Raw genomic sequence first — 24,854 nt, forward strand, 5'->3', positions numbered from 1 at the left:
CTTTACCAGAGGTCTTTATTTCTTTCTTCTGCTTTGATCCAATGTCTAGTATCCTTTCCTTCTGGGCAAAAGAACTCCCTTTTGCATTGCTTATAGGGTAAGTCTAGTGGTAACCAACCCCCTTAGCTTTTGTTTATCTGGGAATGTCCTAATTGCTCCCTTATTTTTCAAAGAAAGTTTTGCCAGATATAAAATTCTTAGTTGGCAATTATTTTCTTTCAGCATTTTAAATATTTTGTTCCACTGCGTTTTTGCTTCCATGGTTTCTGATGAGAAATAAGAACTTAATCTTTTTTGGGATTCCCTTATATATAACACATTGCTTTTTCTGTTACAGCTTTCAGAACTCTCTCCTTGTCCTTGGCATTTGACAATTTGACTACTATGTGTCTGGGCATGGTTCTCTTTGAGTTTATCTTGTTTGGGGTTCACTGAGTTTCTTAAATGTGCGTATTCATGTATTTCAGATTTGGGAAATTTTATGCCATTGTTTCTTTGAATATTCCTTCTGCCCCTTTCTTCTCTTTCTGTGACTCCCACAAGGCATATATTGACACAATGGTTTCCTACAGTCACTTAGGCTCTGTTCATTCTCTTTTATTCTTTTTTCTTTCTGCTCCTCAGCCTGAAGAAGAGTGGAAGAAAAGGGGGGGGGGGGGCTCCTAGACATTAATAATCAAGTTTTGAAAGGATGGTGTAAGGATCTGACCAAGAGTGAATTTTCTTTTTTGCTCAATTTTTCTCTATTTCACTTTCATGACCTGTTTCAATAAACCAGGGAAATGGTTAGGCCTTCAATGGACAGGCCCCCTGACTCCAGAAGGTTACTGTCTTGATTCAGATTTAACAGTACCCTTCCACTATATGTGTCTTTTGTTGCAAGCTATCTCAGATCTTTTATGGAAAAAAGATGGGATCTTATCTGCATAAATGAATCTATCAGCCTTCAAGATACCATTGAAAAGCTTGATGAATAATCTTCTAAATTCTAATTTGTTGAAAGAGTCTTTTCACAATACCATAATTGATACATGCTAGTCATAGGCAGGCTAAAAATTTTTTCAGCTCTCTTTTTACCATGCACTTGATTTTCACCTTCAAAGGCAACTTGTTTTTATCAAGTTTGTTCAAACAAATCTAGAGCCTTGCTTGCTTCCCTGAACACACAGCTGTTTGCTTCTCAATAAGGTTGATTTATTGCTGACTTCCTGAGAAGAATATGGAGATGCAAATAGCCAGGTGTTGTCATTATCATTGCACAAAGTAAAAGTCATGACAGCTAAACTAAGTTTAACCCTTTTGACCAAAATCTACTTGAGTTTACTTTCTAAAATGGAGGTTGGAGTTACTGTGTTCATTTCCCTGAAGCTGTTTAGAAATGCTTGAGGAAAAGGTGGTGGTCTCTTAGTTTGAGTATTGTAGTCTGAGGTGAATGCTTTCTGAAAATGAGGTTGGGGAAATTGGGAAACAATACCACTCTTTGTAAAAGCCTTATAAGATGCACATATTTCTAAGGATAGTAAGGAATGTTTGCTTTTGTTGAGGTCAAGTGTGTGCCCTTTTTCCAGACAAAAAGTGAGTTAAGATTGTAGAGTCTTATGGTTCAAATAAGTTTCAACTGAAGTAATGGGAACCTCTTATCTGGATAAAGGAATATACAAAAAACAAACTACTACAAGAAAAAGAAAACCCCCTTCTGGATGGCATAATTGTGGGTTTTGTTGCTTAATCAGAAACTAAAGAATGGTAGTGACTATCCCAGAGCCCGAGGTTTTAATACATAATGATATGGGTTAGTCAGTAGTTGCAAAATATGCTCAACATGTAACCCCTTCATACAAGCTGCTACTTACTGTAAATACTCACTTTTTTTTTAGGATGTTGGCAGATATATAAAGATGACTTGACTCTTTGGGAAAGAGTGTGTATATAAATACACTGGAATTAAGAGTCATGCTGTACACCAGGCTCTGTCCAATTTAAATTGTAATAAGAAGAAAGAACATCATTGGGTTTAATTTTTCCTGTTGTTATATATTGGTTATAAAATTGAATTTTGAATCCTTTTAAACACATATACTTTCTTAAATTCCTTTGTTTTGTCAAATTTAACACTTCTGGAATTTTGTATTTATAGTCATAGAACTGATAGAAGTATTCTGCAACTTTAGAAAATATTCCATTTTTCATCAGGATGCTTTGGCTGCAGGTAGCAGAAATTCCTAGTTCATCTGGTTTAAAGAATAAGGAGTTTATTCTCACACATAACAAAAATTTTTCAGCTCAATTACATCATTCAAGACCCAAATTATTTTTAGCTTTCTGCTCTGCCACCCTCAGCCTATTGCTGTCATCTTCTGGTCTCACTTTGGCTGCAGCAACTCCAGGCAGCATATTCTTATCACAATAGCCAGAGGCAAAAACTTTTCCTAGAGTCTTCCAGCAGACTTTTGTGACATCTCATTGTCCACAGCTGGGTCACATGCCGATGCCTAAACCAGTTAAGGCAAAGGAATGCATCCACCACAATTCACTTAGACCAATCAAGAACATAGCCTGAATCACATAGGGAAAAGGTAGATACTTGTACAAAATAAGAATGCTGTTTACAATGAAGAATGGGAGAATGCCAAGGCAACCAAGTATACAATGCTAAGTGAAAAAACAGAACTGAATCCAAACAGTAGTACTGCACTTTGGTTCCAGGGGGGAAAAAGGAATAAAATATTAGCAGTGGTTACTCTGGGTATTGAACTATAGTTAACTTTTAATTTTCTTTTACATATATTTTTTGAAAATGTCACAATTTTTCTATAATGATCAGGTAGTATATTCTTGGAAGCAAGGGAAAAATCCCTTAAAAATTGTGTTTTTAAAGAATGTTCAAAAAAGCATTTGAAGTTTAGAGAGGCAGAGCTCACTTCTGACTTGCGGAATCAGAGAAGACTTCGTGGAAGAGAGCATTTGAGCTTGACCTCAGATGACAGGTAGAATTTTAATAGCTGGAGAAAGGAATAGGAAACAGGGTGTTACAGGGGTAGCAAAGGAGAACAGAGACAGAACAGTGAGTAGCCCGAATTGATTGGCACCTGGGTTATGTTTGTGGAAGGTCTAAGTTGAAAAAGTCTGATTGGAGAGGTTCCTGAATATCAGACCTTTCGGACAATCTGTTGAAAGCTTCTCTCCTCAGAAAATGACATGTACACAACAAAATTTGACATGTAGGGATCCCTAAAGTTCAAATTAACCCCTCACTACAAGATCTTGACATTCTGTGCCTGAGTCATACTGTAGTCCTGGAAGCCAAATTCTTTGACTACATGCATTTGTTTTGTTCTCTGTAGAAATTCTTTCCTGGTCAGGGCTGATTGCCACCTGGAGACTGGGGTACAATACTCTCTTGAGACTCGAGCCATGTGGAGTGCTAGAAGCAGGGGAGAGAGGGAATTAGTCAATCAGAGGCTAGTAGAGCTTCGGGAAATGGGGGCAAAACTGTAAATCCCTGAAAAAGACCAGATTTGTGCAAGGATATAATAAATCTAGGCAGTGTGTGTGAAGTCTAAGGGGGATCCAGTGTGCAGAGAATATGATGGCAGGGCACTTTCAGGAATTCAGGGTGGATGCGGTGAATGTTCCGGCTCTTTCAGTCTATTACCTGGAAAACAAGGTAGAAAGTGGGCCCAGAGCCAGCTGACTGAGTATAATGCCCGGGTTCTTGAGAGTCCAACCCTCCTCCTGGCTCCCCGTGGTTCTTGGGTGGAGTTGGAGGATGAGGTTGGTGAAGCATGCAGTTAACTGGAGGCTCATTCTGAAAGTAGTAACGAAGTAGTGACGAAAATGGAATATTAAATCGAGGTTTTGTTAATGTAATGGTATGCCCTTGACTTTTATGGCAGGTCAGTATGGGAAATAGCCATATGATTACTACATTAAATACAAAACTTCTCTTGGGCATTCTGTTCTTTACTTTTCTCACAAGTCTTCACATAGCTTGTTCCTCCACATCTCTTCTCAATTGTCTTCTTTCCTGGGAGCCTTTCTCATCCCTGGCTCTCCACTCCCCCCACTTCCTTATTTTTCTTCAGAGCCCTTATTGCTGCTGGAAAAATTATTTATTGTTCATTGTTTTTATTCCCCAATATAATGTAGACTTCATGAAAATGGGCACTTTATTTTGTTCATAACAAAATATCATCTCCAGCCTCAAGAACATACTGGAACATTGTAGTTAATTAAGATTTGTTGAACGAATAATGAGAAACCTCTTAGTGTTCCTCTTAAGTTTTTCTCTCCTAATGAACTGATATTCCTTCTTTTACTGGATAATGAGAACTGTTTTTCTGCTTCCTTTTCTACTTCAGCTACCAGGAATTGCTAAACTAAATTTGGGGTTAATTTGCCTTAACTACCCTTACCTTAGGATGTCTGGGCTCCCCTCACTTACCAGGAGAGCATTTTCAAATACTTATTTTAATAACACATGATTTTGATATTATTTATTGTAAGTTGCCTCAAATCCTTTCTGGAAGTTAATGAGGAGTTAATAATAATAAATGAACTGACTGGCTGAAGAGTAACAGAAAGAGAACTCAAAAAGGAACACCACACTGTTGAGTCTGGGTGGATGAGATAATGATGGAGTTGTTGTTAGTAGAAATAGAAACCAGGTCAAAACATTGTTCATAAAAGTACCTTTCTCTGTCACCATGTTGGGCATATCTCAGTCCATTTTTACTGCTTCATCATTTTTTTTTCTTCCCCATTACAGTGTGAATGCCATGAGAGCAGGGAATGTATCCTTCTTGCTAGTGAGTTGATCCAGAGCCTAGTACAGAGCCCGGCACATAGCACATAATTAATTTATTTAATAAATTAATGAGTTGACTCAGTATTCCCTTTCTTTGCAGTTTATTTTTAACTGTAAGTCCCTGCATTATTAAACGTTAACTTGTTTCTCACATGCCCTTAACTCCTTTCAACCTGCAATTTCCCCTCCTTATGGATTTCCAGACTTTCATTTTTCTAAAGTTTCCTTCCCAGCAATCTCACTCCAGGGATCATGAGCGTGTGTCTCTTCTCCCTTCCCTAGTTTCCCGAATCTCATTTCCATGATGACTAAACCAAAGGTGACTCATTAATTCATAGACAGTTTGTTTGAAAAAATATTTTTTTCCTTAGAGAAGTTGTAGTTTTACCAAAAAATTCTGCAGAAGATACCAAGTTCCCATATACCCCATTATTAACACTTTGCATTAGTGTGTTACCTTTGTTACAATTGATGAATGAATAATTATACTATTTAACTATATATAGTCCATAATCTACATTAGGGTTCACTGTATGTGTTGTATCTTAGACTCTTATGACTATAAAGAATCATAGAGATCATCTCATTCAACTGGCTCATTTCCAGTTGGTCCATAGAGATAAAGTGAATTATATAAGGTCACACTGCTATGTGGCAGCAGAGCCAAAACTAGAACACAAATCTCTTAACTCTTAGTGCAGTACTCTAGATTCCACAGCTCCTACTGCAGAGCAAGCAGTCCTTTCCTAGCTTCAAAAAGGGAAAATATGACAACAAAAGTAGAGAAGTATATTTTCCTCTTAGTTGGAAATATCTTAAATGCAATATCTCATAGGAGTTGAGAACCAGACAAACCTAAGTTTGATGTGGCTCTGTTTACTCCTTGGACAATTTATTTAACCCCTCTCTCTTAGTTTCCTCAACTGTAAAACTGGCATCATAATGTTTGCCTCATAGCATTAAAAAAAATTTTTTTTAAAGAAGTTGTGGATTTACAGAACAATCATGCATAAAATACAGGATTCTCATACACCATCCCACCATCAACACCTTGCACTGGTGTGGGACATTTGTTATAATCAATGATAGCACATTTTTATAATTGTACTTTTTTTTTTAACAGTAATAGCCAGCATTTATTGAGAGATTCTATGTTCCAGGCACTGTGTGAAGCAATTTACATGAATTACTTCATTTAAAATACCCAATAGCCAGGCCTGTGAAATATACCCTATTATTCTTATTCTTATTCTTATTATTTAATTAGAAAAGTCATAGGTTTACAGAAAAGTCTTTTTAAAAATATAGCATTCCCATATACCTCTCTATTGTTGACACTTTGCATTAGTGTGGCATCTTTGTTATAGTTGAAAGAATATTAAAATAGTACTAACTATAGTTCATAGTTTACATTAGGTTTTTTTTTTTTTAATATACCACCCTATTATTAACACCTTGTATTAGTGTCATACATTTGTTTAATTCATGAAAGATCATTCTTATACTTGTACTATTAACCCTGATCCATTGCCCACAACAGGGTTCACTGTGGTGTACATTCTCGTGTATTTTATCTTCTAACTTCATTCTAGTAACAACCTGACCCAAAAGTTCCCCTTCAACCACATTCATATACTTAATTCAGTGCTTTTAATTACACTCACAATAATGGGCTACCATCACCACTATCCATTTCCAAACCTTTACAATCAACCATGATAGAAATTCTATACAAATTAGCATCAGCTCCCCATTTTCTACTTCCAGTCTATCCCCTGGTAACCTATATTCTAGATTCTAACTCGGTAAGTTTGCTTATTATAATTAGTTCATATCAGTGAGCTCATACAATATTTGTCCTTTTGTGCCTGGCTTATCTCACTCAGCATAATGTCCTCAAGGTTCATTGATGTTGTTGCATGTATCAGGACTTCATTCTTTTATGACTGAATAATATTTCATTGTATGTATATACCACATTTTGTTTATTCATTCATCAGTTGATGGACACTTGGGTTGCTTACATCTTTTAGCAATTGTGAATAATTCCACTATGAACATTGGTGTGAAAATACCTGTTTGAGTTCCTCCTTTCAGTTCTTCTGGGTATATACCTAGAAATGGATTGCCGGGTCATATAGTAATTCCATAGTTAGCTTTCTAAGGAATTGCCAAACTGTCTTCCACAGCAGCTACACAATTTTACATTCCCACCAGCAATGAATGAGTGTTCCTATTTCTCCACATCTTCTCCAACACTTGTAATTTTCCGTTTTATTAATAGTAGCCATTCTAGTGGGTGTGAAATGGTATCTCATTGTGGTTTTGATTTGCATTTCCCTACAAGCTAGTGATGTTGAGCATTTTTTCATCTTCTTTAGAGAAATGTCTGTTCAAGTCTTTTGCTCATTTTTTGATTGGGTTGTTTGTCTTTTTATTGTTGAGTTGTAGGATTTCTTTCTATATTCTAGATATTAAACCTTTATTGTATATGTGGTTTCCAAATATTTTCTCCCATTGAGTAGGTTGTCTTTTCACTTTCGTGACAAAGTCCTTTGATGCACAAAAGTTTTTAATTTTGAGGAGGAAGTTTTATTTATCTATTTTTTTCTTTCATTGCTTGTGCCTTGGCTGGAAGGAAAGTCTAAAAAACCATTATCTAATACAGATCCTGAAGATGATTCCCTACATTTTCTTCTAAGAGTTTTATAGTCCTGGTTTTTTTTTGTTTTTTTTTTTTTTAATCTTCATTTTATTGAGATATATTCACATACCACGCAGTCATACAAAACAAATCGTACATTCGATTGTTCACAGTACCATTACATAGTTGTACATTCATCACCTAAATCAATCCCTGACACCTTCATTAGCACACACACAAAAATAACGAGAATAATAATTAAAATGAAAAAGAACAATTAAAGTAAAAAAGAACACTGGGTACCTTTGTCTGTTTCTTTGTTTCTTTCCCCTATTTTTCTACTCATCCATCCATAAACTAGACAAAGTGGAGTGTGGTCCTTATGGCTTTCCCAATCCCATTGTCACCCCTCATAAGCTACATTTTTATACAATTGTCTTCGAGATTCATGGGTTCTGGGTTGTAGTTTGATAGTTTCAGGTATCCACCACCAGCTACCCCAATTCTTTAGAACCTAAAAAGGGTTGTCTAAACTGTGCGTAAGAGTGCCCACCAGAGTGACCTCTCAGCTCCTTTTGGAATCTCTCTGACACTCAAGCTTATTTCATTTCCTTTCACATCCCCCTTTTGGTCAAGAAGATGTTCTCCGTCCCACGATGCCAGGTCTACATTCCTCCCCCGGAGTCATATTCCACGTTGCCAGGGAGATTCACTCCCCTGGGTGTCTGATCCCACGTAGGGGGGAGGGCAGTGATTTCACCTTTCAAGTTGGCTTAGCTAGAGAGAGCGGGCCACATCTGAGCAACAAAGAGGCATTTGGGAGGAGGCTCTTAGGCACAAATATAGGGAGTTCTAGCCTCTCCTTTGCAGCAACCGTCTTCCGAAGGGTAAAACCTATGGTACAGGGCTCAACCCATCAAACCACCAGTCCCCTATGTCTGTGGTCATGTTAGCAACCATCGAGGTGGGGTAGGCCAATACCCCTGCATTCTCCACAGGCTCCTCAAGGAGGCACTACATACTTTTTTTCCCTTTTTTTTTTTTTTAACTTTTTTTTTTCTTTTTTAAATCAACTGTATGAAAAAAAAAATACAATAAAAGAACATTTCAAACAGACCATAACAAGGGAGTAAGAAAAAGACAACTAACCTAAGATAACTGCTTTACTTCCAATCTGTTCCTACTTTACCCCAAGAAAGTTACCTAATATAACAACATTTCTGTGAACTTCTTCCTACTATATCCATCAGAAATTAACAGACCATAGTCATTCCTGGGCATCCCCAGAACGTTAAATAGCTTATCTGTTCTTGGATTATTGTTCCCCCTTCCTTAATTGCTATCGCTAGTTCCCCTACATTCTACATTATAAACCATTTGTTTTACATTTTTCAAAGTTCACATTAGTGGTAGCATATAATATTTCTCTTTTTGTGCCTGGCTTATTTCACTCAGCATTATGTCTTCAAGGTTCATCCATGTTGTCATATGTTTCACGAGATCGTTCCTTCTTACTGCCGTGTGGTATTCCATCATGTGTATATACCACATTTTATTTATCCACTCATCTGTTGAAGGACATTTGGGTTGTTTCCATCTCTTGGCAATTGTGAATAATGCTGCTATGAACATTGGCGTGCAGATATCTGTTCGTGTCACTGCTTTCCGATCTTCCGGGTATATACCGAGAAGTGCAATCGCTGGATCGAATGGTAACTCTATATCTAGTTTTCTAAGGACCTACCAGACTGACTTCCAGAGTGGCTGAACCATTATACAGTCCCACCAACAATGAATAAGAGTTCCAATTTCTCCACATCCCCTCCAGCATTTGTAGTTTCCTGTTTGTTTAATGGCAGCCATTCTAATCGGTGTGAGGTGGTATCTCATTGTGGTCTTAATTTGCATCTCTCTAATAGCTAGTGAAGCTGAACATTTTTTCATGTGTTTCTTGGCCATTTGTATTTCCTCTTCAGAGAACTGTCTTTTCATATCTTTTGCCCATTTTATAATTGGGCTGTCTGTACTATTGTTCATTGACTTGTAGGATTTCTTTATATATGCAAGATATCAGTCTTTTGTCAGATACATGGTTTCCAAAAATTTTTTCCCATTGAGTTGGCTGCCTCTTTACCTTTTTGAGAAATTCCTTTGAGGTGCAGAAACTTCTAAGCTTGAGGAGTTCCCATTTATCTATTTTTTCTTTTGTTGCTTGTGCTTTGGGTGTAAAGTCTAGGAAGTGGTCGCCTAATACAAGGTCTTGAAGATGTTTTCCTACATTATCTTCTAGGAGTTTTATGGTACTTTCTTTTATTTTGAGATCTTTCGTCCATTTTGAGTTAATTTTTGTGTAGGGTGTGAGGTAGGGGTCCTCTTTCATTCTTTTGGATATGGATATCCAACTCTCCCAGCCCCATTTGTTGAAAAGACCATTATGACTCAGTTCAGTGACTTTGGGGGCCTTATCAAAGATCAGTCGGCCATAGATCTGAGGGTCTATCTCTGAATTCTCAATTCGATTCCATTGATCTGTATGTCTGTCTTTGTGCCAGTACCATGCTGTTTTGGCAACTGTGGCTTTATAATAAGCTTCAAAGTCAGGGAGTGTAAGTCCTCCCACTTCGTTTTTCTTTTTTAGAGTGTCTTTAGCAATTCGAGGCATCTTCCCTTTCCAAATAAATTTGATAACTAGCTTTTCCAAGTCCGCAAAGTAGGTTGTTGGAATTTTGATTGGGATTGCATTAAATTTGTAGATGAGTTTGGGTAGAATTGACATCTTAATGACATTTAGCCTTCCTATCCATGAACATGGAATATTTTTTCCATCTTTTAAGGTCCCCTTCTATTTCTTTTAGTAGAGTTATGTAGTTTTCTTTGTATAGGTCTTTTACATCTTTGGTTAAGTTTATTCCTAGGTACTTGATTTTTTTAGTTGCTATTGAAAATGGTATCTTTTTCTTGAGCGTCTCTTCAGTTCGTTCATTTCTAGCATATAGAAACATTACTGACTTATGTGCATTAATCTTGTATCCTGCTACTTTGCTAAATTTGTTTATTAGCTCTAGTAGCTGTATCGTCCATTTCTCAGGGTTTTCCAGATATAAGATCATATCATCTGCAAACAATGACAGTTTTACTTCTTCTTTTCCAATTTGGATACCTTTTATTTCTTTGTCTTGCCGGATTGCCCTGGCTAGCACTTCCAGCACAATGTTGAATAACAGTGGTGACAGCGGGCATCCTTGTCTTGTTCCTGATCTTAGAGGGAAGGCTTTCAGTCTCTCACCATTGAGTACTATGCTGGCTGTGGGTTTTTCATATATGCTCTTTATCATATTGAGGAAGTTTCCTTCAATTCCTACCTTTTGAAGTGTTTTTATCAAAAACAGATGTTGGATTTTGTCAAATGCTTTTTCAGCATCTATTGAGATGATCATTTGATTTTTCCCTTTTGAGTTTTTAATGTGTTGTAATACATTGATTGATTTTCTTATGTTGAACCATCCTTGCATGCCTGGAATGAACCCCACTTGGTCATGGTGTATGAGTTTTTTAATGTGTCTTTGGATTTGATTTGCAAGTATTTTGTTGAGGATTTTTGCATCTATATTCATTAGGGAGATTGGCCGGTAGTTTTCCTTTTTTGTAGCATCTTTGCCTGGTTTTGGTATTAGATTGATGTTAGCTTCATAAAATGAGTTAGGTAGTGTTCCATTTTTTTCAATGTTTTGAAAGAGTTTGAGTAAGATTGGTGTCAGTTCTTTCTGGAAATTTTGGTAGAATTCCCCTGTGAAGCCATCTGGCCCTGGGCATTTATTTGTGGGAAGATTTTTGATGACTGATTGGATCTCTTTGCTTGTGATGGGTTGATTGAGGTCTTCTATTTCTTCTCTGGTCAGTCTAGGTTGTTCATATGTTTCCAGGAAATTGTCCATTTCCTCTACATTATCCAGTTTGTTGCCACACAGTTGTTCATAGTATCCTCTTATAATTTTTTAAATTTCTTCAGGATCTGCAGTTATGTCACCTTTTTCATTCATTATTTTGTTTATATGGGTCTTCTCTCTTTTTGATTTTGTCAGTCTAGCTAGGGGCTTGTCAATCTTGTTGATCTTCTCAAAGAACCAACTTTTGGTGATATTTATCCTCTCTATTGTTTTTTTGTTCTCTATGTCATTTATTTCTGCTTTAATCCTTGTTATTTCTTTTCTTCTACTTGGTTTAGAATTGGTTTGCTGTTCATTTTCTAACTTCTTCAGTTGATCCATTAGTTCTTTGATTTTGGCTCTTTCTTCCTTTTTAATATATGCGTTTAGTGCTATAAATTTCCCCCTCAGCACTGCTTTTGCTGCATCCCATAGGTTTTGGTATGTTGTGTTTCATTCGTCTCTATATATTCAGCAATTTCTCTTGCTATTTCTTCTTTAACCCACTGATTGTTTAGGAGTGTGTTGTTTAACCTCCAGGTATTTGTGAATTTTCTAAGTCTCTGATGGTTATTGACTTCTAATTGTATTCCATTGTGGTCAGAGAATGTGCTTTGAATAATTTCAATCTTTTTAAATTTATTGAGGCTTGTTTTATGTCCCAGCATATGATCTATTCTGGAGAAAGTTCCATGAGCACTAGAGAAGTATGTGTATCCTGGTGATTTGGGATGTAATGTTCTGTATATGTCTGTTAAATCTAATTCATTTATCAGATTGTTTAGGTTTTCAGTTTCCTTACTGGTCTTCTGTCTGGTTGATCTATCTATAGGAGAGAGTGATGTGTTGAAGTCTCCCACAATTATTGTGGAAACATCAATTGCTTCCTTTAGTTTTGCCAGTGTTTCTCTCATGTATTTTGTGGCACCTTGATTGGGTGCATAGACATTTACGATTGTTATTTCTTCTTGCTGAATTGCCCCTTTTATTAGTATGTAGTGGCCTTCTTTGTCTCTCAGAACATCCCTGCATTTAAAGTCTATTTTATCTGAGATTAATATTGCTACACCTGCTTTCTTTTGGCTGTAGCTTGCATGAAATATTTTTTCCATCCTTTCACTTTCAATTTCTTTGTGCCCCTGTGTCTAAGATGAGTCCCTTGTATGCAACATATTGATGGTTCATTTTTTTTGATCCATTCTGCAAATCTATATCTTTTAATTGGTGAGTTTAATCCATTTATATTCAACGTTATAACCGTGAAGGCATTTCTTGAATCAGCCATCTTATCCTTTGGTTTATGTTTGTCATATATATTTTTCCCCTCTCTCTGTTAATATCCTTTATTGAACCCATACCGAATCTCTTTAGTACTGAACCTTTCTCCAAGTCTCTCTGTCCTTTCTTTGTTTCTCTGTCTGTAGGGCTCCCTTGAGTATCTCCAGTAGGCCAGGTCTCTTGTTAGCAAATTCTCTCAGTATTTGTTTGTCTGTGAAAAATTTAAGCTCTCCCTCAAATTTGAACGAGAGCTTTGCTGGATAAAGAATTCTTGGTTGGAAATTTTTCTCTCTCAGAATTTTAAATATATCATGCCACTGCCTTCTCGCCTCCATGGTGGCTGCTGAGAAGTCACTACTTAGTCTTATGCTGTTTCCTTTGTATGTGGTGAATTGCTCTTCTCTTGCTGCTTTCAGAACTTGCTTCTTCTCTTCTGTGTTTGACAGTGTGATCAGAATATGTCTCGGGGTGGGTTTATTTGGATTTATTCTATTTGGAGTTCGCTGAGCATTTATGATTTGTGTATTTATGTTGTTTAGAAGATTTGGGAAGCTTTCCCCAACAATTTCTTTGAATACTCTTCCTAGACCTTTACCCTTTTTTTCCCCTTCTGGAACACCAATGAGTCTTATATTCGGACGTTTTATATAATCTATCATATCCCTGAGGTCCGTTTCGATTTTTTCAATTTTTTTCCCCATTCTTTCTTTTATGCTTTCATTTTCCATTCTGTCATCTTCCAGGTGACTGATTAGTTGTTCAGCTTCCTCTAGTCTTGTACTATGAGTGTCCAGAATCTTTTTAATTTGGTCAGCAGTTTCTTTAATTTCCATAAGATCATCCATTTTTTTTATTTAGTCTTGCAGTGTCTTCTTTATGCTCTTCTAGGATCTTCTTGATATCCTTTGTATCCCGTACTATGGTCTCATTGTTCATCTTTAGTTCTTTGAGTAGCTGCTCTAGGTGCTGTGTCTCTTCTGATCTTTTGATTTGGGTGTTTGGGCTTGGGTTATCCATATCATCTGGTTTTTTCATATGCTTTATAATTTTCTGTTGTTTTTGGCCTCTTGGCATTTGCTGAACTTGATAGGGTTATTTTAGGATTTGCAGACCAATTGAAGTCCTTATCTCTAATTTATCAGATCTACAGCTTCATGGAGTACACTTTCTCTAACTAACCAGCAGGTGGCGTCCACGAGCCACCTGTTCTCCACAAGCCAGTTCTCCCCTGCTTAGCCTTTGTGGTGAGTGGGGGAGTGAGTCTTGTGGGGTCCAATTGGTGTACCAAGCTTGCATGTGTAGTTGGTGTTGCCCGCCCTGTATATGGGGCGTGTTTCTGGGCAGTCAGGGAGGGGGTTGGCTCTAGCAAGCAAATCTCCCTGGTGATCCTGGAGTTTTAAAGCTGCTGTAATAGTCTAATCCTTCAGTTCAGTCCTGCCACAGTTTGTCTCTGCCACTGACCCACAAGTCCTTGGTATTGGAGTATGGCTCCTGAGACTTGCAAGTGGGTCCCTCTTCCAGGCCGTGCACCCCCTGGTCCTCTGTTGAGGGATGACTGTGCTATGTCACAGGTGAGTGCCGTCCCCCCAGGGCGGTTCTGGGCTTCTGGGCCCAGCATATGATTTGCATATGAGCCTCAGGGCCTGAGCTCTGCCCTTCCCCTTTCTATGTTCACCAGAACTCCAAAAATCCTCCGCTTTTATTTTGGAGTTTTTCGTGCTGTTTTTTCTATGTCTGTCTTCTCTCTGCTGGGCTGGCTGCTCTCAGATTCTCTGGTGTCTGGTCTCAGTCTATCTATGGTTGGAGTTTGGATCAGTAGAATGAGTTTCCGATAAGAGCTGCCACTGCAGTTCTCCCTTCTCCTTCCCGGAGCTGACAGCCCCTCCTCCCACAGGACTGAGCCTGGCAGGGAGGGGTGCGGGTCCCCTGGCCACAAAAACTTACAGATTTCGCTGATCTCAGCAGTTCAACATTTTCATGAGTGTTGTACGAAGTATGCCCAAAGACAGATTGCTCTGTGGTGTCCAGTCCACGCAGTTCCTGGCTTTCTACCTACTTTCCTGGAGGAGTAACTAAAACATACAGCTCACCAGTCTGCCATCCTGCCCCACCTCAGTCCTGGTTTTTATATGCAGGTGTTTGATCCATTTTGAGTTAATTTTTGTATTTGGTGTGAGATAAGGGTCCACTTTCATTCTTTTACATATGGATATTCAGTTCTCTCAGCATCATTTGTTAAAGAGACTGTTCTTTCCCGATTGAGTAGACTTGGCAGCCTTGTCAAAAATCAACTGGCCATAGATGTGAGTGTCCACTTCTGAACTCTGAATTCCATTCCATTGGTCAATGTATCTATCCTTTTGCCGGTAGCAAGCTGTTTTGACCATTGCAGCTTTGTAATATGCTCTAAAGTTAAGAAGTGTGAGTCCTCCAACTTCGTTCTTCTTTTTCAAGTTGTTTTTGGCTATTCAGGGCCCCTTACTCTTCAAAATAAATTTGATGATTGGCTTTTCCATTCTGCGAAGTAGGCTGTTGGAAGTTTGGTTGAGATTGCGTTGAATCTATAAATCATTTGGGGTAGAATTGACTTCTTAACAATATTTAGTCTTCCAATCCATGAACACGGAATGTCCTTCCATTTATTTAGATCTTCTTTGATTTCTTTTAGTAATGTTTTGTAGTTTTCTGTGTACTAGTCCTTTACATCCTTGGTTAATTCATTCCTAGATATTTGATTCATTTGGTTGCTATTGTAAATGGATTTTTCCCCCTGATTTCCTCCTCAGCTTGCTCATTACTAGTGTATAGAAACAGTACTGACTTTTGCATGTTGATCTTTTACCCTACCACTTTGCTGAATTCGTTTACTAGCTCTAATTGCTTTGTTGTATATTTTTCAGGACTTTCTATAATTAGGATCATGTCGTCTGCCAATAGTGAAAGTTTTACTTCTTCCTTTCCAATTTGGATGCCTTTTATTTCTTTTGCTTGCCTAACTGCTCTGGCTAGACCTTCTAGTTCAATGTTGAATAACAGTGGTTAACAGAGGGCATCCTTGTCTTGTTCTGTATCTTAGAGAGAAAGCTTTCAGTTTTTCACCATTGAGTATGATGTTTTTATGCATGAGTATATCTAATGTATATACTTAAATTTGTAAGTTTGGTTTTAATAGTGAGATAATTTGTGTGTGTGTGCATCTTTATTACAGAAATGGAATGATACTGGTTCTATTAGTTTTTTTCACTTACCAGTGCATTGAAGAGACCTTTCCATGTCAGTTCTAACATACTGTAGAATTTACTTATTTCTCTCCTTCTAGAATGTAAGCTCCATGGGGCTGGGGATCTTTGTCTCTTTTATTCGCTTGTGTATCCTGAGCATCTAGGACAGTGCCTAGCACACAGCAGGCCTCCAATAAATATTTTTTGAGTGTATGAATGAATCGTAGTTCTCTCTTCAGCATGGACCCAAAATACCTTGATTGTTTTTCACTCCATTTGTTCACTCCATTTGTTCATCTGAGCTATATACTTATTTATAATATATGCATTTTCTTGTATATGTATGTAAATTTTTAAAAGTTTCCCATAAACTGACCCATTTGAAGATATCAACTATTAACATAATGGGGAATATCTTCTTTAAATGTTTTATCTATATACATTTTAAAAATAAAATTGGGATTCTACTTGAATTTTCACAAAACTACCATGAATATTTTCCCTGATAGTAATTATTCTCCCAGAACATGATTTTTAATTGTTTTGCAAGTACTCTGAAAGTATAAATCACCATACAGTGTACCCTGGTGATCCCATTATTCCTTCTTCAAAAAGGTGAAAATTTGTTTTAATAGTTTTTTTATTTCTTTCCTGTTTCTATAGGTGACATGGTCTCAAAGTACCGAGAACCTTTGATCCACACCTTTCTGAGGGGAACGAGAGATCCAGATGGTGCTCACAGGGCCAGCAGCCTATCCAACCTTGGAGAACTGTGCCAGAGGCTGGACTTCCTGCTGGGTTCTGTGGTTCATGAGGTACTGTATGGTGATTCCTTTTCCTAATGTTTGTCTCCACTTGGACCTGTGGTAAAGCTTGGAACTGGGAGTCAGGAGATCTTGTCCTTTTGCCAGATCAGCTACTGCCTACCTATAAGGCAGGATAAGTCAGTCATTTATGCTTGTAGGCCTCATTTATATATATTGAAATTTATATTAGTAAAAATGTTTTTGTTGCAAGTGAAAGGAAGTCATCTTAGCCTACCTTAAGCAAGAAAAGGGGATTTACTATAAAGATACTGGAATAACTAACAGAAACGAAGAAACCTGGAGGAAGGGCGGATGGAACTTTAACATTTTTTATCTTTGTTCACAGAAAAATCTCAGGCAAATACTCCACTTGGCCCTCTTTGGTCACAGGTGCCCTGCTTTTGAGGTGGGAGGGAGATTGTTTACCAGAAAATGACTCAGTTCCATGTTTTGCTCACCACTTTATACCCAGTTCCTGGTACTTAGTATATATTCAGTAAATAATTGTTGAAAGGATGAATGGGCAACCAAAATAGTTGCTATCCAAGGTGTTGGAAGCCCCTCCTGGTTTCAGACTTTAGGATTTAATGAAATGTGCATCTTGCTGTTGTCTTCTATGAATGTCTTCCTCTAGGCTCTTAAATTTTATCTTTGACCTTGTATTTATTTAGTCATCAATGTATCAATATGTTGAGCACCTACCATGTGCCAGGCACTCTGCCATATAAAGATGATCATGGACAGAAAAGAGTGGTTAATATGTGGTCAAGAGTCTTTTTATACTACCACATGTACTTGGCTGTCTTAAATGTTCTTTTTGGAAGAAAATGGCTTATAAATTAGAAATAAGTAAATAAAATAGAGTTTTGAGTAACATTTTTATTTACCATAGATATAGGTTTGCACATACAGAGCACATATCTTGACAAGAACAAAAACTTAGAAATTTGTAATCCTGGCTTCTTTTACAATATTCAAGATCTTGGAGCAGACCATGTTGAACATTAATTCTTAAGAAGTACCTGCTGACAAGGAGTTTTCTTCAGTATCCGGTGGTTGTGTCTTATAAATAAGTGACAACAACATTCACTGATATTTTGTGAATATATACACACACACACATACATACAGTTATATTCATGGTATTTCTGATTCCTGAGCTTTACATGTTTTGCTTTATTGATTACAAAGGCCACTCTTGTCATTAAATTCCAAATTTGTATTTTTAAGAAAGATGTACATTGGACATTTCTTCCTCCCCTTTAAGTACTCGTCCTTGACGGGTCACCAGGCCCACCCAGTCCCTAACTTTTTGTATCTTTTTAAAATAACTAAGAAACAATTAGAACAGAGGTACTGAATGTCCTTCAAATATTTTCAGTCACACATTTACCAAACAACTGCAATGTGTCAGGCCCTTTGGTAGGAACCAGGAATACAAAACCCTGTAAGATAAAAACCTTTTGGTCTTACATAATGTGTGGGGGGTATAGACATCAGTGATTACAATTATGGTCCATTGTGATAGGTGCTATGGGAGCCCCTTAGTCAGGCTTGGGTGTTGGCAAAGATGTCCTGTAGGAGGAAAACTTTGGAGCTTAATTTGGAGAATGAGTAGAAGTTAGGTAGCCTAAAATGGCAAAAGTGAGCATTTCAGCAGAGGGAGCAGACTATGTGGCAGCACTGTGGCATGGGACAGCCTGATATATTTGAAGAACTATAGGAAGATCCAAAAGGCTGGAATGAAGTTTAGTTGGTAGCAGGAGCTGAGACAAGAGAGGTGAGCTGGGGCTACATCATGAGGGGCCTTGTTAGCTTTATAGCTTCCTGGCCCAGAGCAAGAATCAAACATTGCTTATTAAGCCTTCAAAAATGGAGTGTGAATAGTTAATAGGCTGTTTGCCTACCATGGCTGTTGACACAGAAAAGCACCATTTGTGAACCCAAGCCCTTCCTTATGTTTCAGCCTTAAAATCAAGGCAAGGAACCCCTTGTCCAGAGATCCTACTTCACTTAAGACCTGGACTGTTTCATTAACATTAATATCAAGAGGGTTAATGATGATTGATAATTGGGAACACATTAAAGGCAGAACTGATCTTTATTCACCCATGCATACCCCCAGCACATATCAAAGTGTTTGACTTATAGTGGGTGCTCAGTAAGTGTTTGTATGAAGAGTTGGGTAAGGCTGGTTGGGGAAATTAGCTTCAATATGTTTCAATAATAGTAATAATAGCAAGCACTAATACATTTTTGAGAGCTCACATATGTTAACTGGTGAAATCCTTACAGAGGAAATTGAGGCACAGAGAAATTAAATAATTTGCCAAGGTCACACAGATAGGAAGTGGTTGAGCTGGGATTTGAATGCAGACAGGTGGTTCCAGAGTCCACGCACTTAACCACTCCCCTGTATTGCCCCTCAATGAATGTTTTCAGTTCATGTGTAAGATTGCCCTTGTGCCCTTGAAAAGGAAGAGAAGTGCCCTATGAGAAAAGCTACCAACAGGAAGGGTCATGTAACTCTGTCTTAACAGAACTTGCTTTTGGCAATGAAACTTAAGAAGGTAATATATTCCCAGGTGTTTCCATCCCACATAATTTCTGTCTCTTTTAGATGTTCTTTCTCATGTACATCCCGTGCTTGCCTTGTCATCAATACCAAACCAGCTGCCTTGGGTGGACTACAAGTTTTAACATGCATGGACACCTGTGAATCTTAGTATTTCACCAACTGATTCCTTCTATAGTCAGATGAATCCTGTCCCTTCACATGAAAAAAGTGGGGTATTTGGTATGGATCTTAAGTATTTCTTTATTCATTTGTTTATTCAACAAATATTTATTGAGCACCTATTCTGTACCATTTATGGAATTACAGCCAAGCCATATGCTAGCTTCTGGGCATCCAGCTGTGAACACAACCAAGTCCCTGTCCTCATGGAGCTGACATTTTAGAGAAAAGAAATAGGCAATAAACAAATAACAAGTAAATGTATAGTGTTTCAGACAATGATAAGTGCTAAGAAGATAAACCAAGGGAGGTAAGGGACGTGAAAGGAGCTGTTATTGTATATGAACTAGGATGTCCAGGAAAAGCTTCCCTGAGGAGAGCAATTTGAGCAAAGCCCTGAAGGAAGCAAGAGGCTGATCCAGGCAGATACCTGGGGCGAAAGCATTCTAAGCGGGAGGAAAGGTAAGTACAGAGGCCCTGAGGCAGGTACAAGGACAGTGTGTCTTGAGTGAAGAGATCATAAGAAAGAATAGTAGGAGATGGTGTCAGAGAGGAGGTGGCCAAGTGGGACCTTGTAAAGACTTTGGCTTTTACTCTGAGTGAGATGGGAAGCCACAGCAGAGGAATGAAATGATCTTTTTTTTCAAGATTACTGTGTCTTTAAAAAATATTTTTTTACTATTTTTTATTGTGGTAAAATATATATAACATAAAATTTGCCATTTTAACCATTTTAGGGCAAACAATTCAGTGGGCATTAATTTCACTTTACAATGTTCTACAAACATTACCAGTATCTATTTTCAAAATTTTTCATCACCCCAAACAGACTCTCTGTACCTATTAAGCAATAGCTCCCCATTCTCCCCACCCCACCAGCCCTGGTAACCTCTAATCTACTTTCTGCCTCTATGATTTTGCTTATTCTACATATTTCATGTAAGTGGAATCACACAATATTTTTCCTTTAATGTCTTGCTTCTTTCACTCAGCATAATGTTTTCTAGGTACATCCAGGTTGTGGCATATGCCAGAACCTCATTCCTTTTTATGGCTGAATGATATCCATATCATTGTATGGATACAACACATTTTGTTTATCCATCTATTGAAGGACACTTGGGTTGTTTCCATCTTTTGACTTTTTCCTGATCTCAGAGGGAAAGCTTTCAATCTTTTACCACTGAATATAATGTTAGGTGTAGGTTTTCACACATGGCCTTTACAATGTTGATGCAGTTCCCTTCTATTCCTAGTTTGTTGAATGTTTTTTTTCATGAACGGAAGTTTTTTTGTCAAATGCTTTTTCTACACCAATGGAGATGATCATGTGTTTTTTTCCCATTCTTTTCATGTGGTGTATTACATTAATTGATTTTATTATGTTGAACCATACTTGGATTCCTAGGACAAATCTCACTTGGTCATGGTATATAATCCTTTTAATATACTGGTGTATAATCCTTTTAATATAATGCTGAACTCAGTTTGGTAGTATTTTGTTGAGTAATCTATATTCATAAGATATTAGTCTGTAGTTTCCTTTTCTTGTATTTCTTTAACTGGCTTTAGAGTCAGGTAATGTTGGCATCATAGAATGAGTTAGAAAGTGTTCCCTCCTCTTCACATTTTTGGAGGAGTTTCAGAAGAATTGATGTTAATTCTTTAAGTGATTGGTAGAATTAATCAGTGAAACCATCTGGTCTTGGACTTTTCTTTGTTGAGAGGGTTTGGATTACTGATTCAATCTCCTTATTTACTGGCCTATTCACATTTTCTATTTCTTCTTGAGTCAAGTTAGATAATTTGTGTGTTTCTTGGAATTTTTCCATTTCATCTACATTACCCAGACTGTTGGCATACAATTGTTATGGTATTCTCTTATAATCCTTTTTATTTCTGTAAAGTTGGTAATAATGTCCCCTCTTTCATTTTTTATTTTAGTAATTTAAGTCTTCTTTCTTTTTTTTCTTAGTCAGTCTATCAAAGATTTACCAATTTTGTTGGTCTTTACAGTATCTTCTTGTATGACAATTGTTCAGTATCTCAGGAAGGTTCTTAAAGTCTTTTGTATTCTCAGAAATGTTTATCCCTTGGTGCATATTGATAGAGAAGGAACTTTAACTTTGGAGAAACTTGTTTTTTGCCTGGAAATTAAAGGATTTCTCCTTCATGAGCATTTGCCATTTGTCAGGTATCATGCCAGAAGACACAGATAAAGGACTCAGTCTCTTCCTCAGTTAAATAACAGAGGGTGAAACACAGAGGAATAAAGAGACAGTGGACTAGAGTGATATGGTAGAGTAAGCACAAATGCTAAGGGAACACAGAAGTGGAACCTATCAGTTGGACCTGTCAGGGCATAAAGAAGGTTACATTGATCAGGTGTTAGCCAGGCAGAGGAAGAAAGAAGAGTAATCTGTGTTGATATAAAATTGAACAGACTGTAGCCACTGTAGCTCTAGTAACATTATCTGATCTTTGGGCTCATCAGTGGCCTTCCTCTATATCTGTAGCTTTTGGGCATCTGAAGAACCCTGTCCTTCCTGTTGGATGGTTAACATTTGGGCACTGTGTGCTATGAAGGTGCTTGCTGGTAGGGAAGGAATACCATCTCTGTACTGGGAATTTGGGTTTCTTCACTCTGTTGATGCCAAGATTTTATACGTTTGGGAGAGTGTTATTATTTTTGCCAATTTCTACTTGTTCCTGTCAAAAGCTATGTTTGCTTGAAACCAAATCTTGGTAGGCTCTTTCATCTTTATCACTCTCTATGAGAAATAAATATGATTTAAGTGAACCACAGTGAGAGATCCTTCATCAATAGCAAATAAGATGTACCCCCAGGTGACAAGTCCATGGAACAATTTACTTTTAATGTGGTGCCCCAGAATTCCACATACCTGAGCTATGAGGTAAAGCTACTGCCTCTTTTCCCACTGATCTGAACTTATTACCAGTTTTGCCAAGATCAGTGTAGTTTCCTAATGACAGGACTAGTGAAACTTGAGGATATAGGAGGCCCCTGAAATGACCACTCAGGTAGATTCCCAAGGACACCAAGGAAGCTAAAGTAGACACATGGTTTTCTTCTATGGTAGGTTAAATGAGCAAGCTGAGCACCTGTAAATTAGAGGTCACACTGCCTTTGCTAGTAGAATTTGTTAGTTTTCAAAATATAAGGACAGACAAGTTTCATACAAATTAGCAGATCAACTGAATTTTAACAAAGAATGCTTTAGAGAGAGGATGAAGATGCAGTTGGAAACTTGAAGGTATACCTCCTTGAAACATACTCAACTTTGGTTCTTCTCTCCCAAAATTTTCCAAATTTGGTGTTTGCTAATCTTGCCATTAATATTATCTTTCTTTATGTAGTTCTGATTATACTTGGTATGTGCTAGCTGTTTGGGGAATGATTTTTTAACATTTTGGTTGGCTCCTTCAAATTTTAAATTGCTTAAACTGAGCTTTAGTATTTCCAAAGCAATCATCATCTTTCTCTTTGCTATGGCTTTTAGAAATGGGTATGATTCATATAATCTAGCTAGCAAAGAGAAAGCCTTCTGTAGTACACGTTTATTAGAATAGGTGCATTTTACCCCTAGTGGAAGTGACAAGAAAGTCACATAGAATGGATTTTCTGCCCGCTGGGACACAGAGACTAGAAATTTTACACCAAACTCATAAATTAGTAAAGGACCTTACCTAGGGGTGGAGAGTGATGTTGAGTATGCCCTTGGGGTTGAAGGTGAGAGAGCATAGCCATGAGATTGATTTGTTTAGGCTGGATAGATATGAAAGAGTAATCATGCAGTTTCCTTACTTTTAGTGTCTAACTAGAGGTTTCTGCCTCACTTGCCTGCAGTTATGCATTGGTTATGGGGGCTTGACCTGAAAAGAAGAGATTTCTTTCATTTTGCCATTCTTATCTTTGGATATCCACAAGGCCATATTAAAATGCTGATGCTTTACAAGAATTTTATATAACCCGACCATTATACATTTCATGGGATTTTGTCCCTAGTGTCAGAGGTGTTGAGGAGATGTTCATCAACCACTCTTCTGTTCTCAGGTCTCTGCCTGTTTGTCCTGGATGGCTGACTGCAGTGGGGTTGGTGCAGTCAGGTTCATAAATCACTAACAGCCTTGTGACAAGCAGGAGGCCATTCCAGCTGATCTCCACAAGGGTTGCAAGAACCAACTCTTCTCTCAGCCTTACATTCAAGGTGGCTTAGGGGATTCAGGAATTGACCTTGAAAGGAAAGTCCTTTTCCACCAGGATGCTTCTGCCTGTCCCAATTGTGGAATCAATGCCTAACAGTTAGAGCCACCCTTTGACAGAGAGCTGAGGCAGAAACTTGGCCCTCTTAGCGTACTAAAGTGGCAAAGTCAGGGTCCAACAGGGTTCTAGGCTGGAAGCCTTTGTATGCCTGATGTGAAAGTGTGGGCCCAAAGCTAAACCTGGAGGGAAGCAGGCAGAATGCTTAGGAGCATCCACTTATTACTTGCCCCTGGGATGGCTTTCATACTTCAGTTATCAGACTAAATAAGCTGAGCTTTCATGTATTAAAAAGGACTCAGACATAATGTAGATTACAAGGGGTGACAGTGTGATTGTGAAGACCTTGTGGATCACACCCCCTTTAGCTAGTGTATGGATGAGTGGAGGAATGGGGATAAAAACTAAAGGACAAATGGGGTGGGATGGGGGGATGATTTGGGTGTTCTTTTTTCACTTTTATTTTTTATTCTTGTTCCGGTTCTTTCTGATGTAAGGAAAATGTTCAGAGATAGATTGTGGTGATGAACACATAACTATGTTATCATACTGTGGACAGTGGATTGTATATCATGGATGATTGTATGGTGTGTGAATGTATTTCAATAAAACTGAATTTAATTTAAAAAAAAAAAAAAAGGACTCAGACCTAGCTCCAACTTGTTTCTCTGATTTTAGCTGTTACCTTATGAATACTATGCAAGTGGATGGTAGGCTAGTTATATTGTTACCTGTTTTGGATGGTCACCCAAGGAATTCCTCCCTAGGGACTGAATTACTCTACCGTTAATGCCAGAGGCATGGAAGCCACGGCTGGGCCTTAGAGTCAGGATAGTCTCTGGACAAAGCTAGAGGTTAGCTTACTGGGTCCTATCGAAAAATAGCCCCTCAAAGAATTGAGTTTTTTTCTGGGAGTTCCCTTCCACTTGCAAGCTGAAAGTTTTGTCGAGTAGATGTTACAAGTTGATTAAATGCCAGTGCATCACAGATGTAATTATATTTAAGAACAAGCTACATTTTCTAATCTCTCTGCCATCACTAATTAATTAGACGCTTTTTGAACTATGCCCAAACGTTTGAAAGCTGTGAAAAATAACAACCTGCATAGTTAAAATTCTCTGCACAAGTTATTTCTCATTTGGTGCTATATTTC

At 37.8% G+C, this 24,854-nt stretch overlaps 1 protein-coding gene across 1 annotated transcript in view; it reads left to right on the forward strand.

Moving 5' to 3' along the window:
• The window catches only part of TANGO6 (transport and golgi organization 6 homolog), a 240,357-nt gene that overhangs the window by 194,955 nt on the left and 20,548 nt on the right, over positions 1-24,854 (forward strand). The window contains exon 16 of the mRNA XM_037815789.1: positions 16,540-16,691. Coding sequence (XP_037671717.1) covers positions 16,540-16,691 — 152 coding nt within the window. The remainder of the gene's footprint in view (positions 1-16,539; positions 16,692-24,854) is intronic.

The sequence above is a fragment of the Choloepus didactylus genome, chromosome 22 (assembly GCF_015220235.1).
Source record: "Choloepus didactylus isolate mChoDid1 chromosome 22, mChoDid1.pri, whole genome shotgun sequence".
Taxonomy (NCBI): domain Eukaryota; kingdom Metazoa; phylum Chordata; class Mammalia; order Pilosa; family Megalonychidae; genus Choloepus; species Choloepus didactylus.